We start from the raw sequence: 14,922 nt of genomic DNA on the forward strand, positions 1-14,922 counted from the left end.
CTCCCTCTCCTCCGCGGCTGCCGAGGAAGGGAGGGATCAGCGAAAGGGGAGGCAGGTGAGTGACGATGACGGGGACTGTTCAAAGACGCCGGGCCCCCCAGCGCTAGACGAGTGCCGTCGAAAAAATTGGAGCCGGAGGGGGTTTTGTAATGGTCGCGTCGTTCTGTCATGGCCGGGGAGGAAACGGACGAGGAAGGACTCACATGAAGGACTCCAGAAGCAAACATAACTAAAAAGGGGATTTATTTCAACGGGGGAAACACAAATACAAAAACCTTGGAAGGGAGGCACAGGGAGACGAAGGGCAGGCACAGGGAACACAGGAACATGCGGGCACAAAACATCAACGACGCGACAACAGGCATGGAAAACACAGGACTTAAATACACAAGGGGCTAATGAGGGAAGAGGAAACAGGTGGGAACACAGGTGAGGCAAATGAAACTAATCACACGGGGGGGAAGCAAAACTAGACACGAAGCACAGGGAAATCATACTGACAGAATAAAACAGGAAGTGATAAACCAAGGAACACGCAGACGAGTCACAACACTGGGAACATAACATACTGGGGAGGACACACTCAGGAAATAAACTATTAACACAAAACGCTGGGCCAACGGCCCAGGACATGACAGAGCCACAAGTTGTTTCGCCGTCAGTGTGGATGTTGGGTTTTGAAGAATCCATAGGTCCCACATCCTCTTCATGTAACCCCTCCCGCTGGGATTACATGTATAGTAGCATTCCGACAGTTCCCGGTTCTCCTCCCGGTGTCCACTTATGCCGTAACCTTCTAGTTCCAGTAGCCCACTTATCGTCAGAATGCCCTGGTTCCTCAACACCTGACGCGGACCTTTTTAATCCAGGCGACGTCCGAGCCAGTATAACTTCAATTATGTATCTCTCGCTCATATTCTGAGGTAGGCTTGGTTAGCATGGGGGGTTTAGCCTGGGGACCCTTACTGGAAGTACGCCCTGGTCAGGATTCGAACCCCCGACCTCCTGCTATTCCATAACGTAGTGGTAACATTACACTATGGTGTCGGATATATGCATTATATGCATTATATGCATATATCCTACGCATATATATATATATATATATATATATATATATATATATATATACACAAACCTTATTTGAGCATTTCTTCTCCTGCACATGCCCCATTGCCAGATGTCTAAAATGTACAAAAAGTTGCAATGTAAATGTAAAACATGTACATATGCATATAAATCACGACAAGCTATTTACAATAGATGACAAAATTATTCACAACATCAATTCATTCATTAATAGCTATAAAAAACAAGAAGCATAGGTAAAACGTACAGAGAGATTTCATTTCCAACACCACTGCTTGCAGTAATGAATGTTCATCCAGGAAGTGTGAGTTGAAGGGGCAGGCTTAAAGCCTGGATGGCATTAAACATTCAAATAACAATTTCAGTGAGCTGCCATCATTTCCTTTCAGGGGCAGATAGATTTGAGAATCATCAGCATAGAAGTGGAAGGAAATACCATATCTTTTCAAAATTGATCCTAGGGGAAGTAAATATAAAAAAAAAAGAATCAGCCCCAAAACAGAGCCCTGGTGAACTCCACATAAAAGCAGAGCAGAAAAAGAAGTTGAGCCTCTAAAACGTCTCTCTGACAGATATGACTTAAACCACTTCAAGGCTTTACCTTATACCCCCATACAGTGCTCAAGGTGAGAAATGAGAATACTGTGATCAACAGTGTCAAAGGCAGCTGTGAGATCAAGAAGCACTAAAATAATGGGATCCCCAGTGTCGGTAGCCAGTGAAATATCATTAGAAACTCGTAAAAGAGCTGATTCTGTGCTGTGAAATGCCTTAAAGTGAGACTGGAACACCTCAAGTATCTCATGCAAAAAAAAAATGCTGAAACTGCAGAAGAACCACCTTCTCTAAAATCTTAGAAATAAATGGGAGCTTAGAGATTGGGTGAAAATTAGAAAGGGCTGAGGTGTCAAGATTTGTTTTTTTATTCAAAGGCTGCACCACTGCTTGCTTAAAGTGTAAGGGAACAACACCTGAAACAAGACTACTGTTTATAATAGACTGTATATTAGGCCTGATGGTGTCCCAAACTTCCTTGAATAAGCGAGTCAGGGCGATGTCGATGGGACAGGTTGAGGGTTTTAGATTAGAAATTATTTTCTCAAGAAAAGGGAGAAAAACCGTTTCAAATTGACTAAGAACAGCAGGGAATTCAACAGTAATAGACGGATCAATAGTCGGAGCCAAGATGTTTGTTTGGATCATGGTAACCTTATCCACAAAGAACTTGAGAACTTTTTCACAAGAGGCTGAAAGAAAATTAGGAGATGCATATTGAGGGGGTTTAAGATAAGAGTTAATTGTGTTAAACAAAACATGAGATTTGTGGACACACTTATTAGGAATGAAGCAGGGAAGCGAGATCTCAAATAAAACTGGGTTATTATCTGAGAAAACAGCTTCAGAAACAGCAACATTGGTAACAGACAGACCATATGATAAAACGAGGTCTAACATATGACCGTGCTCATGTGTTAAACCAGTCACAGACTGTACAAGGTTGAATGCATCAATAACATTTAAAAAGTCGGTAGACAGTGGTTTAGTCGGACAGCAGACATGAATATTCAGATTACACCACAATTAAATAAAACCCAATGATAGCTTGGCATAATCCCTGCCAAGACTTTGGTAAAGTCAGTTATAAAGTCCTTGCTGTATTTAGGAGCTCGATAAATAGTTGCATACAGTACTGGGTTAAACTGACCCAGCTCAAACATACATATCTCAAAGCTGGAGAACTGGACATTCCACAGTGGTTTGCAGCTATAAATTTCCTTAAAAACCACTGGAAGTCCTCCCCCCTACCAGTTTTTCTTGGTGAGTCAAGAAACAGACCACGAGGTGGTAAAAGAGAAAGGGCTTAACTCACTGACCCACAGCAAAGTCTCCGTCACAAACAGGAAATCCAGATCATGAGATGTGACAAATTCCTTTAGAACAAATATCTTATTTGCAAGGGATCTCACATTAACCAGACCAAACCTCATGGGGGGCAGAAGATGGGCTGTCTGGGGTGCCAGATCCAGCGGTCAGAGATTTTGGTGGTTTGGTGGTCCCTTTTAACAGGAAGAAATCACGGATAGATAGATAAAGATGGGTGTCATCTGCATAACAATGAAAATGTATGCCAAATGTGTGCAATGTTTTCTAATAATGCTGCCTAAGGGAAGCATGTATAGTGTAAATAAAATTGGTCCTTATGGAACTCCATCAGCTTTATGTGTGAAGAAGACTCCCAACTTACATAAACAAATTGGAGTCTATTAGATAAATATGATTCAAACCACTGCAGTGCAGTACCTTTAACCTGTTAACTGGCAAGGGCCTGCCTGCGGGCCCTCTGTTGTGATTTCCGACTTTGAAGTCTCATAGCATCACAGTAACGCTGCCGTTCGCCCTTACGATGCTTTTATATGACAGACTAGACCCTCAGAATTGGATTGACACCTCATTTGTCCAATCATGTTATGAAATGGGTTCTCCAGAGCCAATAATAACCAGACAGTGTCATGTGACTTTTCTGGACCTGCCCCCAAATCTTGTCCAATCATTCTGATTGGTCGACTCTGACCCAAAATCCGAAACCACAGATGTATAGCCAATAAAATTCCTGACACGTGGGTATATGGCGCTATGGGGTGGGCTTTCATATGAAACCATAAACTGCCTGCGTAACCAGTGCGTCTTCCATGCGTGAAACTGAGCAGGAAGTGAGAGTCTGTGTGCAGTCGTGCGTAAACAACGTTTACAATACTTTTTCTCGCCAACGGATTCTCGAATGCATCAAAAACAGACTATATTTATTCAACGAAGTGACGAAATGACTCACGAGAGTGGATTATTGTTTATTAGAGGATTTAATCGCTGATTCGACCGGTTTTACGGAATCTCCCGAACAGCTGTACTCCAACGGCGAACCACGGTTCGTGTTACGTTTTATTCTCAGCTCGTCGTCGTATTATATGCTGTTTAGATGTAATGAGGATGAGGAGGACAAAGGCTCAGAGCTTTTTTTGACCAGTTAAGTGTCTAAAGTTTTATAGAAAGCTTTATGCTTTGTGGTGGGCTTTGTGTCTGTTTTGTTTGTGGGGGTGAGGGGGGGAGGGGGGGGGGGCTGTAAGTTGTGTACACTGTAAAAAGGGATTTGGGGTTTTAGTCAGCTGAACTCATGTATTTATGCTGAGTGTACTCAGTGCCCATTACAACTAACGAAGATGAGTTACAACAACTTCAACTTGAAAAAATACGTAAAAACTCAAAATCATCCATTCAGTTAACTAAAGAAATCGCGTTAGGATTCGTATTTTATGTAATACGCATGCGCCCTTAATATGACGTCATGATCACATGATGCTCACAGTCGCGGGTCACATTTGAAATTTAGCGAAGAACCTGGCAGCCATGTTGGTTAAGAAGTGGACTGTACGTTATTATCAAGTAAGTATTTCTAGCTTTTTTATTCCGAAGCATTAAACATCCATACTCTGCCTCAGTCAGTCACCACAACTTTTAATGCATATTTCATGTTTAGTTCGTTGTGGCTTTAGGCAGTACAAGCTTGCTCGCTGGTTAGCTAGCTTGCAAAACCTGTTGACTTAACGTCAGATTTGATTAAATCTGCGGTTAGTTTTGGTGAGCGGATATAGTCTTTATTCTAAATATTTCCCTTCTTGATATTTAGCTGTCTCGGATGCATGCACAAACCGTTGCAGCTCCACCTCCCTCTGCAGAAAGGGTTTCTGCATTTTGCACTGAACAAACAAAAACGGCTGTCGGTGATTTGACGAGAATGCGCGCACATGCACACGCCTGTCTGTACTGATGACTGTCTGAGGTTCTGTAATGTGATGTTAAAATTATATTAGTGTGCATGCTGTAAAGGTTGCTGCATGTCTCTTAGAATGGGCCCACCATCATCATCATCATCATCTTAACGTCCTCTCCTCCTCCTGTCTGCTGTCAGCGGCAGGAGGAGGAGTTTGGTTTTCTCCATCATGGCTTTGAAACTTAAATTCAGTTCTGTGAGATACAGAAATTGGGTGACACTGTATATAACCACGTTTAATAATTGGTGAATTGATAGTTTTACTTTTCATAAATGATATTATTATTGATATTAAATAGGAGTACTAATATTAATAATGTAATTACTTTGTTTCTTATTAAGTCATTTTGTGACACAAACTATATGTTATATAGTATATATAATAAAATACACACATCATTGTATCATATTTCATAAGGCATGACAATCAGCTCTGACAGTATAATTTATAAAAATCAAATTATGGCAGCACTAATTACTGGTTCAAAGAAGGTGCTAATTATTGAATTGTTTCAATGTAAAAAAATAATACATTAGCTAAAGTTTGTGTATTAAGTTATCAAAGTGTTACAGTGTTACAGATTGTTTGATCATCTCTTTCTCTTTGTGCAGTTGCAGTTTTTTAGAAGCCAAGCTGCGGTCTACACACACAAGCAAAAGGTATTGCTAAATTTTAATGTATTTGATTTTTCTATTCATTCATATTAATTTTACTACAGTTAAATCATCATTAAAATCAGTTCACTTAACATTATTAATTTTTTTTCTGTTTTTGCAGTGTTATCAGTTGTCATTCAGTGTAGTTTCTAATAAACTGAAGTGTCTCCATATCTAAATACATTAAAACCTGGAAAACAGTTTTTTTTTCTTCTTAGTAAAAAATGATTTTATGCTTCAATGCAGGCTGTGCATGCAGTCAATGAGGTGGTCTTGCAAGTGTTGTATTTAGAGTACTTTGACTGGGTGAGGACTATTTGGTAATTTTGCATTTTTTGAATGTTTGCTAGACATCTTGCTGTAATGTCACCTAACATGGACTAAAATGAAAATATTGTACTAAAATTATGTAATGTCACCTCTTCATATAGGTCCTCATGTAATTCACAAGGCTGATGGACCTCAGTTCATTCTATGAGCATCTGGACAGCCGTCTATTCAGTGGTTCAGGTCAAATGAGGGGGTTAAAGAAATTACATCCATACTGGAACGTCTTCACAAGGATGTGAGTACATTTCTTTACTTTGAAATTGTTTCAGTGCAATAGAGACTTGAGACTACAGACTTGCCAGTATACTCAGTGTTTGTCACAAGCCCAGATAAATGGGGAGGATTGCATCAGGAAGAATATCTGGTGTAAAATCTTTGCCAAATCATACATGTAGATCAGCAAGAATGAGAATTCTATACAGCTGGGGTTGTCTTATGCAGAGCTGTAGCAGCTACAGATAAAGCTGAAGAGCCATACCATGAAGGTATGGGAAAGAGTTGTAGAAGAGAGGTGACGGGCAGTGAGCAGCAGGATGGTTTCATGCAGAAAATGAGCACAACAGTAGAAAGCCAGTAGAAGAGTGAAGGGGGAGGTTTACAGGATGGTAGTGAGACCTGCTGTGATATGTGGTTTGGAGGTGGTGGTTCTGGCAAAAAGACAGGAGGCAGAGCTGGAGGTGGCTGGGTTGAAAATGTTCAGCTCTCCATTGGGAGTGACCAGGATGTAGAGGATCAGAAATAGTGACATCAGAGGGAAACAACTTAGTCTCCAAACTGCTTAAACTGAGCAGATTAGAGAGGCAAGGCTGAGATGGTTTGGACATATGCAGAGAAAGGATAGTGGATATACTGGACAAGGGAAGCTGAAGATGGAGCTGCAAGGCAGGAGGAAGACCTCAGAAGACTCATGGAATGAGGACATGCAGAGGGTTGGCATGGCAGACGAGGATGCTCGGGATAGGGTGGCATGGAGGCAGATGATCCACTGTGGTGACCACTAAACAAAGCAGCTGAAAGAAGGATAATGTATCAATAGGGATAAGGCAGGAGGAGGAAAGATGGAAATGAAAGGAGTGAAGCGGATGGGAATTAGGAGAGCGGGTGAACCTAAATACTAAAAAGGTAGATTTAATGTTGCCAAGTCCCTTCTCTGATCTACTTGTCTTAATCATGTAATGCTTCCTTGATTTATTTTTTCTTTTACATTTATTATTAGTTTGTATATAAAAATATTTTTTATTAAATAAATATTGTCTTGTAAAATTCAAGCATCACAGTGTGGAACCAAAATGTGTACTTGAAATCACTTGTGGACTGATGGGCTCATATAATTCTGATGGCAGCTGTATGCTCTGTTGGCAGGCATCGAATCAAAGGCAGTTGGGCAGCAGCACTGCAGGGCCTACCAGGGTACATGAGGAAGAATCCTGCATTCCTGAAGATGTGTGAGGTAAGAGTTTATCATTTAAAATCAGACAAAAAACAAAACTAGTTCACAGTGAGCAGGACACTTGTGCCCCCTGGATGCTGAATGATATGACAAAGGATTACAAAAGCACTGACACCTTTGTTTTGTTTTTCATGAAGCCTACAGATCCTGAAGACAACATCAAGGGAATGATCACTGGAAGATGAAGATGAGAGGGAACCTCTTCCAGCTTCCTACAACGATGTCGACATTGTAATCAAGGAAAAACTCGTCATCCGTCACCTGCGTGATGCCCCCAGTGCTTTTGTGAACCTGATGGGACTGCTGAACATTCTGAACCTTGAATGTCCAAAAGACTTGAAGTACACTTTTGAGGTAATCCAGCACCTTTTTATGGGAGTGACTTTTGACTTGTGTACTGCAGGAGTCCACTCTGAAGAATAAATTGCTCAGGGATGGGAAGATGTTTCTGCACTTGTCGTAAAGTTACTGTACTCGTGATGAACCACCTCCTGCTCAACGTCAGCAAAACGAAGGAACTGATCGTGGACTTCAGCAGGAAGCAGCAGAGGGACTACCATCCACTTGTCATCAGTGGTGCTGAGGTGGAAAGAGTGGACACTTTCAAATACCTGGGAGTGACCATCTCACAGGACCTGTCCTGGACTCATCACATAAACATCACTGTGAAGAAGGCCAGACAGCGTCTCTACCTCCTCAGGCGGCTGAGAGACTTCAAGCTCCCACTCAAGGTGCTCAGGAACTTTTACACCTGCACCATCGAGAGCATCATGCGTGGGAGCATCACCACCTGGATGGGAAACTGCACCAAGCAGGACTTCATGGCCCTAAAAAGGGTGGTTCGTTCAGCTGAACGGACCATCAGAACCACCCTCCCCAACCTGCAGGACATTTACACCAAGCAGTGCAGGCTGAGGGCCATGAAGATCCTAAAACAGCCCAGCCACCCCGGACACTCTCTCTTCTCCCTGCTCCCATCAGACCGGCGTTACCGCTGCCTGAGGGCTAAGACTGAAAGGTTGAAGAAGAGTTTTTACCCACAAGCCATCCGTCTGCTCAACTCTGAGCCCTAACTGGACCATTATTGCACAATGTAAATATTATAATTTATAAAAGTGTGTATAGTGTATAGTATATAGAGTATAGTGTATAGTGTGAATTACTTTTTTTATTTTTATTCTTCTTATTTATATGTGTGTGTATATATGGTTGCAGGTACAAAATACATTTCACTGTGCATTGTACTGTGTATAACTGTGCATGTGACAAATAAACACTATCTTAATCTTAATCTTAATCTTAATCTTAATGTTGTCCTTTGGTGCCAACATCACTGAAGAGCTTTATAAATGTACTGCTACTACATACTGCAGTTTATTTTATATTCTATGTGCTCTCAGCAATAACTGTCTTTGAGACATTTGAATTTAGGAATTTTGAACAAGTCTCTTGTTGACATTAATGCAATAAAATTCTTGACTGAAATACAGCTTGAGATATTTTTGTGTGCATTATGATTATGTTTAAGATGGATTTGTTCATTGTTGAATTATAGTAGTTTTGTAGGTATTAGTTTTCTTATTGAAATAAGCTTTTCCAAAACTTAAACTGTAAAAACGAATTTGTTGACTCAACTTGACTTAGTCAAGTAAACTTGTTGCTTTGACTCAGTTAAGTTTTGAAAATGTAAAGCTTCAAGTGAACGACACTGAAATAAATGAGTTGATCCAACATGCTGTTTGTTGACTTAACTTTTCATATAAATTAATTTGAACTAAAAATGATTAGTTAGTTGAACTAAAAGCATGTAATCTAAACTCAGTTTATCAAGTTCAGATTACATGCTTTTAGTTCAACTAACTAATCATTTTTAATCCAAATTACTTAACTTTTTATATAAAGTCAACAAACTGCATGTTGGGTCAACTCATTTATTTTTTGAGTCCTGCTTTTGGGGTCTGCCTTTCCTGCCTGCCACAGCAACCATGACACTTGATGTCACAGGAGCAATCAGCAGCAATAAAAAATAGCTGTCAACAGCAATTTGTCAACTAATTTTTCCTAATCTTGTTAACTAATTGAGTTGAACTAATTATTACACACAATGACACAAGAGATTTTAAATATTTTTATTTAAAAAAATAAATAAAATGCTTTTGGATGGTCAGTACAATGGATTAGAATGAGATTGTTTTTTGATATAGTAGAAAATATTAAAAGGTGTTTTAACAAAGTAATGTGGATTACCTGTCCTGTAAGGTACTTATCACCAGGGCAACAGATTTAAATTTACCCTTTTTAATCACTCCTTATTTTTTAATAATATAACATTAAATCTTGCACATAAAACTGCTGGTGTGGCTAATTTCAAACAATGGCTTCTGCTGCACCTTTTGCGCAGCATATAGACAAGTACAAAATCCAGCTGACGTAACTTATACTGTACATCAACAGGAAAACACAACAGCAAAGTGAAAAATATAACAAAAGAAAAAGATTTAATAATGATGATGAAAACAGCCTGAAAATTGTACCTGTAATCATCAAGGCTGTAATTATGATGTCCTAATTTACATCTTAATACCCTGATCCATACAAATAGAATTCTTCCCTGAATATCTTCCTGAAGCTCATGATCATTCTCTCTTCTAAATCTGACTCCCACCAATCAAATAAAGTGAATCTATACATAATATGTGACTGTAGATTTTAGAGATAGAAGTTGGAGGCACCACAATTTGTTGTTTAACAAATAAAAAATGTTCTTTGTTTGCTCAGAGCCAAATATGCTGAACAACAAAAGTCTCCACAAACCTCAACATGTTATACATTATTTTTTGCCACTGAGTTTCAGTCGACAGCATAGATGATTTGTGAGGACAGGTCTGATAGTCTGATCTCTTAGTCCATAGATGAGAGAAGTCAGACATCTGGGTAAGATAATAAAAATCACATAAAAAGCATTCTGAATGCGAACAAGTACTATCCTTGTAACAATCATTAAAAGAGGTACGAGCAGTGGGTAGTAAATAGTTGAGGAGAGGCTGAGGCACAGCTGTATCAGATTCAACACCAGTGTGTTACGAGCTTTATGGGCTAAAGCTTTGTCAGTGGAGGCCGACCTGGCTGCTAATATCACACCAATATAAGAGAACATGACTGCCACTCCAGCAGATACAAACACAAAACTAGTGAAAGCTTTGTCAAAATGATCAGACTTTGACCCAAGCAGTATAGCTATATCAGAACAAAGTCCTTTCACCTCTAAACTATCCAACTTTTCAAATAGTTCTAAAAACAACAGAGTTCGAATAATAATGTTTAGAAAACTGATTGTCCAAATCACAGTGACAGCTGCCCCTGTGTTTCTGATGGTGATGATGGCAGCATGCCTCAGTGGGTAACACACAGCAACATATCTCTCCAGAGGCATCACCACCAGTGTGAGAGGAGAGACCACAGCTGTGAGATGAGTGACAATGACGAGAAAAGCACATACAGGATATGACACTGTCATTTGAAAAACTGAAAGAAGTAAATGAACCTGACTCTGTCCCAGCTGTACAGTGTCTGCCAAAAGGAGGTTATAAAGAAGAACATAACGGCAGGTCTCACGAAACACCGGTTTACTCCTCAGAGTGAACAACATGATCCCATTAATGACGAGAAACACACAGGATGGAAGTGTAGTTAGAACTGACATCATCACTCTTTCTGGAAACCCCAGATATTGGACAGTGATGTTAGTGAGAGATGGAGATATACTTGACATTGCAGAGAAAATTGAAGGCAAATATTACACTGTTGAAGAGACTGAAATACAAAAGCAAAATACTAATTGTGTATAAAAAAAACTAAACAGCAATTAAATACAGTTAAGCTGTGCAGAGTTAGCAGGTTGGGATTAGTCCTTGTTACCATGTGGGCAGAGCTGTTCTGCAGCGTTTTCTTGGACTCACATACAATTTATGATGTTTCTCCTAGGAACGTCTTTGATGACACACATCACACGTCAGCATGTTTACCAGATCACTAACCAGTGGTGTCATTCTGTTTTCTCACATGTTTGTGTGGTAATAATGCATGTGTTGTGCTGTTGTCCATTGTTGTGAGTCTGGTTCTAAACTGCATGACAACCATTTTTACAAATCCAATTCAAAAATGTTGGATGCTGATAACTGTAAATGAAAACAAAATGCAATGATTTGCAAATCTCATAAATCTCATTTCACTCACAGTAGAACAATGTCAATTTTTTAAACTGAGAAAATGTATAATTTTAAGGATGTAATGCTCTCAACAAATTCATTTTGAATTCGATGATAGTTAATCACTCGAGGTTGTTGCTAAATAAAGTCAACAAAACCACATCATACACAAAAAGCATAAGTGAGATCTTGAGGCTAAGGAACCAGGACAAATTTGCCCCGGGAGACCCTACAATGGGGACAAGCCCCCAGAAAACATAGCTCCTGGGATCACTGGGACACACAAAGCCCTCCACCATGATAAGGTGGCCATTCACGGAAGAAGGATGACTCACCCACCACCTGGGGTGAGGTCACTGAGTTGGTTAAACAACCCCTTGGTGGCAGGGCCTCTGAGGTGGACGAGATTTGCCCTGAGTTCCTGAAGGCGCTGGATGTTGTTCAGCTGTCTTGGTTCACACACCTCTGCAACATCACATGGAGATGTGGGTCAGTGCCACTAGATTGGCAGACCAGGGTGGTGGTCCCCATGTTTAAGAGGGGAGACTGGAGGACGTGCTCCAACTTTTGGGGGCTCACACTCCTCAGCCTCAGACTGGCAGGAAAAGATCGGATACAGGTCGCATGAAGACGAAAAAAATCAGATTTGGGTCACTTCAGGCTGCAGTGTGAACATAGCCTTAGTTTATCCCCCGTGTTTCATTTGAATACTCTGTTTCACAGTGAAAATGACCAAATGCAACAACAGCCACATGTTCTGCAAAAGTGTCCAGCAAAATAATGCAGTATTTATTTATTTATAGGTGCAAAAACTGTGTATGCTGTGTCAAATGATGTGAAGTGAGGATTGAGATCTTGATTGCTGGCTAGCCTAAGCTTGGTGCTGAATGTACAATCATAATTCAAATTTATAGAACCGTTAGAGAATGAAGTATATGATTTACGATCAAATGATGTGTGTAAGTGTAACAGAAATGATGGCTGGAGCAGTGTGTTGAGGAACTTGCGAAATCCTTGAGCTAAGGGTAAAATGAGGAACTGAAAGCTGTTGCCTGGAGACGCGCAGAGCAAAGTTAGAAACATGTCCAGACATGTGCCCGGAATGGAAAATACTTAAAATCTTATATTAGATGAAAAATGAAGTAATGTCTGGGTTAAACACCCTAAAAGGATATCAGGAATGGGGTGATAACTGTCATGATGATGTTTTAGAACTAGGATGTGTCTTAAAAATTAAACTATAAAAGGTGATGCACAGAAACATCGTACGAGAATTTCAGGAGCTTCTTCCCCAGACTAGAACTGCTCCGCTGAGAGGACTGGACCAAACCCTCCACGGATTAATTCGACTTTAAACAGTTCTGCTGGATTCTCCCTGCCCACTGAATTTGGATGTGACCTTGCTTTAGAATTTCTATCTTTGGACTTTGGGCTAAGTCAGAGAAGAGTTCAGGAATAAGAAGTGACGATTACAGAGAGGTTCGAAGGACAGAAAACATACTTCTGTGGACTTCCCCTTTTTCTCCACTTCACGGAGGCAGTTTAAATGGACTGGACTTTGGGTGTGGTCGCTTCTGGCCAGGCACCAACTTGAAGTCTTTTCTTCCAAAAAGGATTTTAAATGATTTGGACAATTTCAAGCCCCTTCTTCATCAACCCAGCTCATAAGTATTTACTCTGTTTAAGAAGTGATTGATTTATAATGTTTTTGAGATCTGATATTTAGGAGTGATTACTGCATGTTGAGAATGGATTAAGGATTGATTCAGAGCTAAATGCAAACTGCTTGAGCAAAAACCTGCAAATAAAATTAGACTCTAAAAGGTCAGTGAAATTCGTTGAGAATTTATTTCCTTTTTTAACGGTACACTTAATGTCCATGAACAGTAAAAGTTAGGCAAGTCAAGCTATAACATCAGGTTCTGTTTTGGACACCAGTCCCCAGTAATCCACTTCAACTTTACTTATGTCCCTTGGGCTCGCTCCGAGCCGATAAAAGATTCTGGTTGGTTACAAGTGCACTGATCAAGGGGCTGGCTGCTATAACTATCTGGACTGTGTTTTGGGTCGTCTGTGTGAGCCTTCTTGAACGATAGCATCACAACACAGAGGTAGAGGGGCAGATGATAGGATTATTAGCAGTTAGAGCCAGACGAGCAGCCCCGCCACAGCTTAAGTAGTATCACTGAGCTCGGAAGTGGGTAATACCCTGCTGGACCAAGTGATCAGGATCCTATGAAACGGAGAGGCTGTCACAGAGGTAAATACCTGTGGGATCAAACAGCTGGCATGACACAACAAACACGTAATTTCAACCCCAACCACAAATATCCCTTTATAGTATTTTTTAATCACAGTGTGTCAATGTAGCTTAAGATGCAGGAAAATTTTGATGCCTATCCTTGCTTTTTTAAAGACTGACAAGAAATAAATAAATAAGCACATTAATAACAAGATTTATAAAGCATTAAATGGATGTCTTATCACCAGTTTTACAAATAATTTTTGGACTGCATAATTTTAAAATGCCATAAACTGCCTGCCACAAACCACTTTGTGTTATTCTTTTAAATACACTGCTCACTGCGTGTGTGTGCGTGCATGCGTTCGTGTGGGTGTGTTTGTGTGTGTGTGTGTGTGGGGACAGCAGGGCCTGGGTCTGTGGCTTGCTGAGCCTTGGCACCTGTGGGACATGGTTGCGGAGGGTGGGAGTCACCCCTCCCTATCACTCCCTACCGCTTCATGCTGCTTCCCGCTGGTTGCCACTGCCGCCCCTGGGGTGTCGGGTGCCCGTGGGTCCCGGGGTTCATGGCCGGATGTCTTGGCGTGGCTCTTGGCCTGCTTCCTTGGCGGTTGTGGCCTGGGGGTGGCTCAGGCCTCTTTGGCGTGGGGAGGGCTCTGCTGGGTGTCGGGCGGTTCTCGGGCGCCCGGGGCCTTGGGGCCGCATTCGAGGCTTGTGCGGGGGGTGCAGGCCTGCGGGAGGGGTTGGCTGCTCATTGCCTCTGGCTCTCTGGACTCTTGCCATTTGACTGTGAGGGGGTCCGTCTGGGGTCTCCCTCCTTCCTCCTCTGGGGTGTGTGCACAGTTGCCATCGGGATGTGTGGCCTCTCATCTTCTGAGGTCCCGGTGGGCCGTGGATAGGCCGCGTCCCCTGGGTCCTTCCCTGTTCACCTCTGGATCACGGGGGGCGTGGTTGCAGTTTCTTGCTCCCATTGGTGAGTACGTTGATAGAGGCACATTCACACATTATTTGCAAGCAACAGCAGGATTGTGAGTGTGTGTGTGTGTGTGTATGTGTATATGTATGTGCATGTGTAGATATGTGGATGTGTATGTATATATGTGTGGATATCATTCTCTGA

General features: G+C 41.2%; 1 protein-coding gene across 1 annotated transcript; it reads right to left on the reverse strand.

Annotated features, from left to right (window-relative positions):
• Positions 1–10,182: 10,182 nt before the first annotated feature.
• Positions 10,183–11,124, reverse strand: LOC115791899 (odorant receptor 131-2-like). The gene has a single exon (XM_030746195.1). It carries the CDS (start codon positions 11,122–11,124, stop codon positions 10,183–10,185), a length of 942 nt encoding a protein of 313 aa, XP_030602055.1.
• Positions 11,125–14,922: the final 3,798 nt, after the last annotated feature.

This window comes from Archocentrus centrarchus, chromosome 14 (assembly GCF_007364275.1).
Source record: "Archocentrus centrarchus isolate MPI-CPG fArcCen1 chromosome 14, fArcCen1, whole genome shotgun sequence".
Lineage (NCBI taxonomy): Eukaryota > Metazoa > Chordata > Actinopteri > Cichliformes > Cichlidae > Archocentrus > Archocentrus centrarchus.

Coding starts and splice junctions, on each gene's coding strand:
- LOC115791899 (XM_030746195.1), bottom strand. CDS start 11,124: ATGTCAAGTATATCTCCATCTCTCACTAACATCACTGTCCAATATCTG.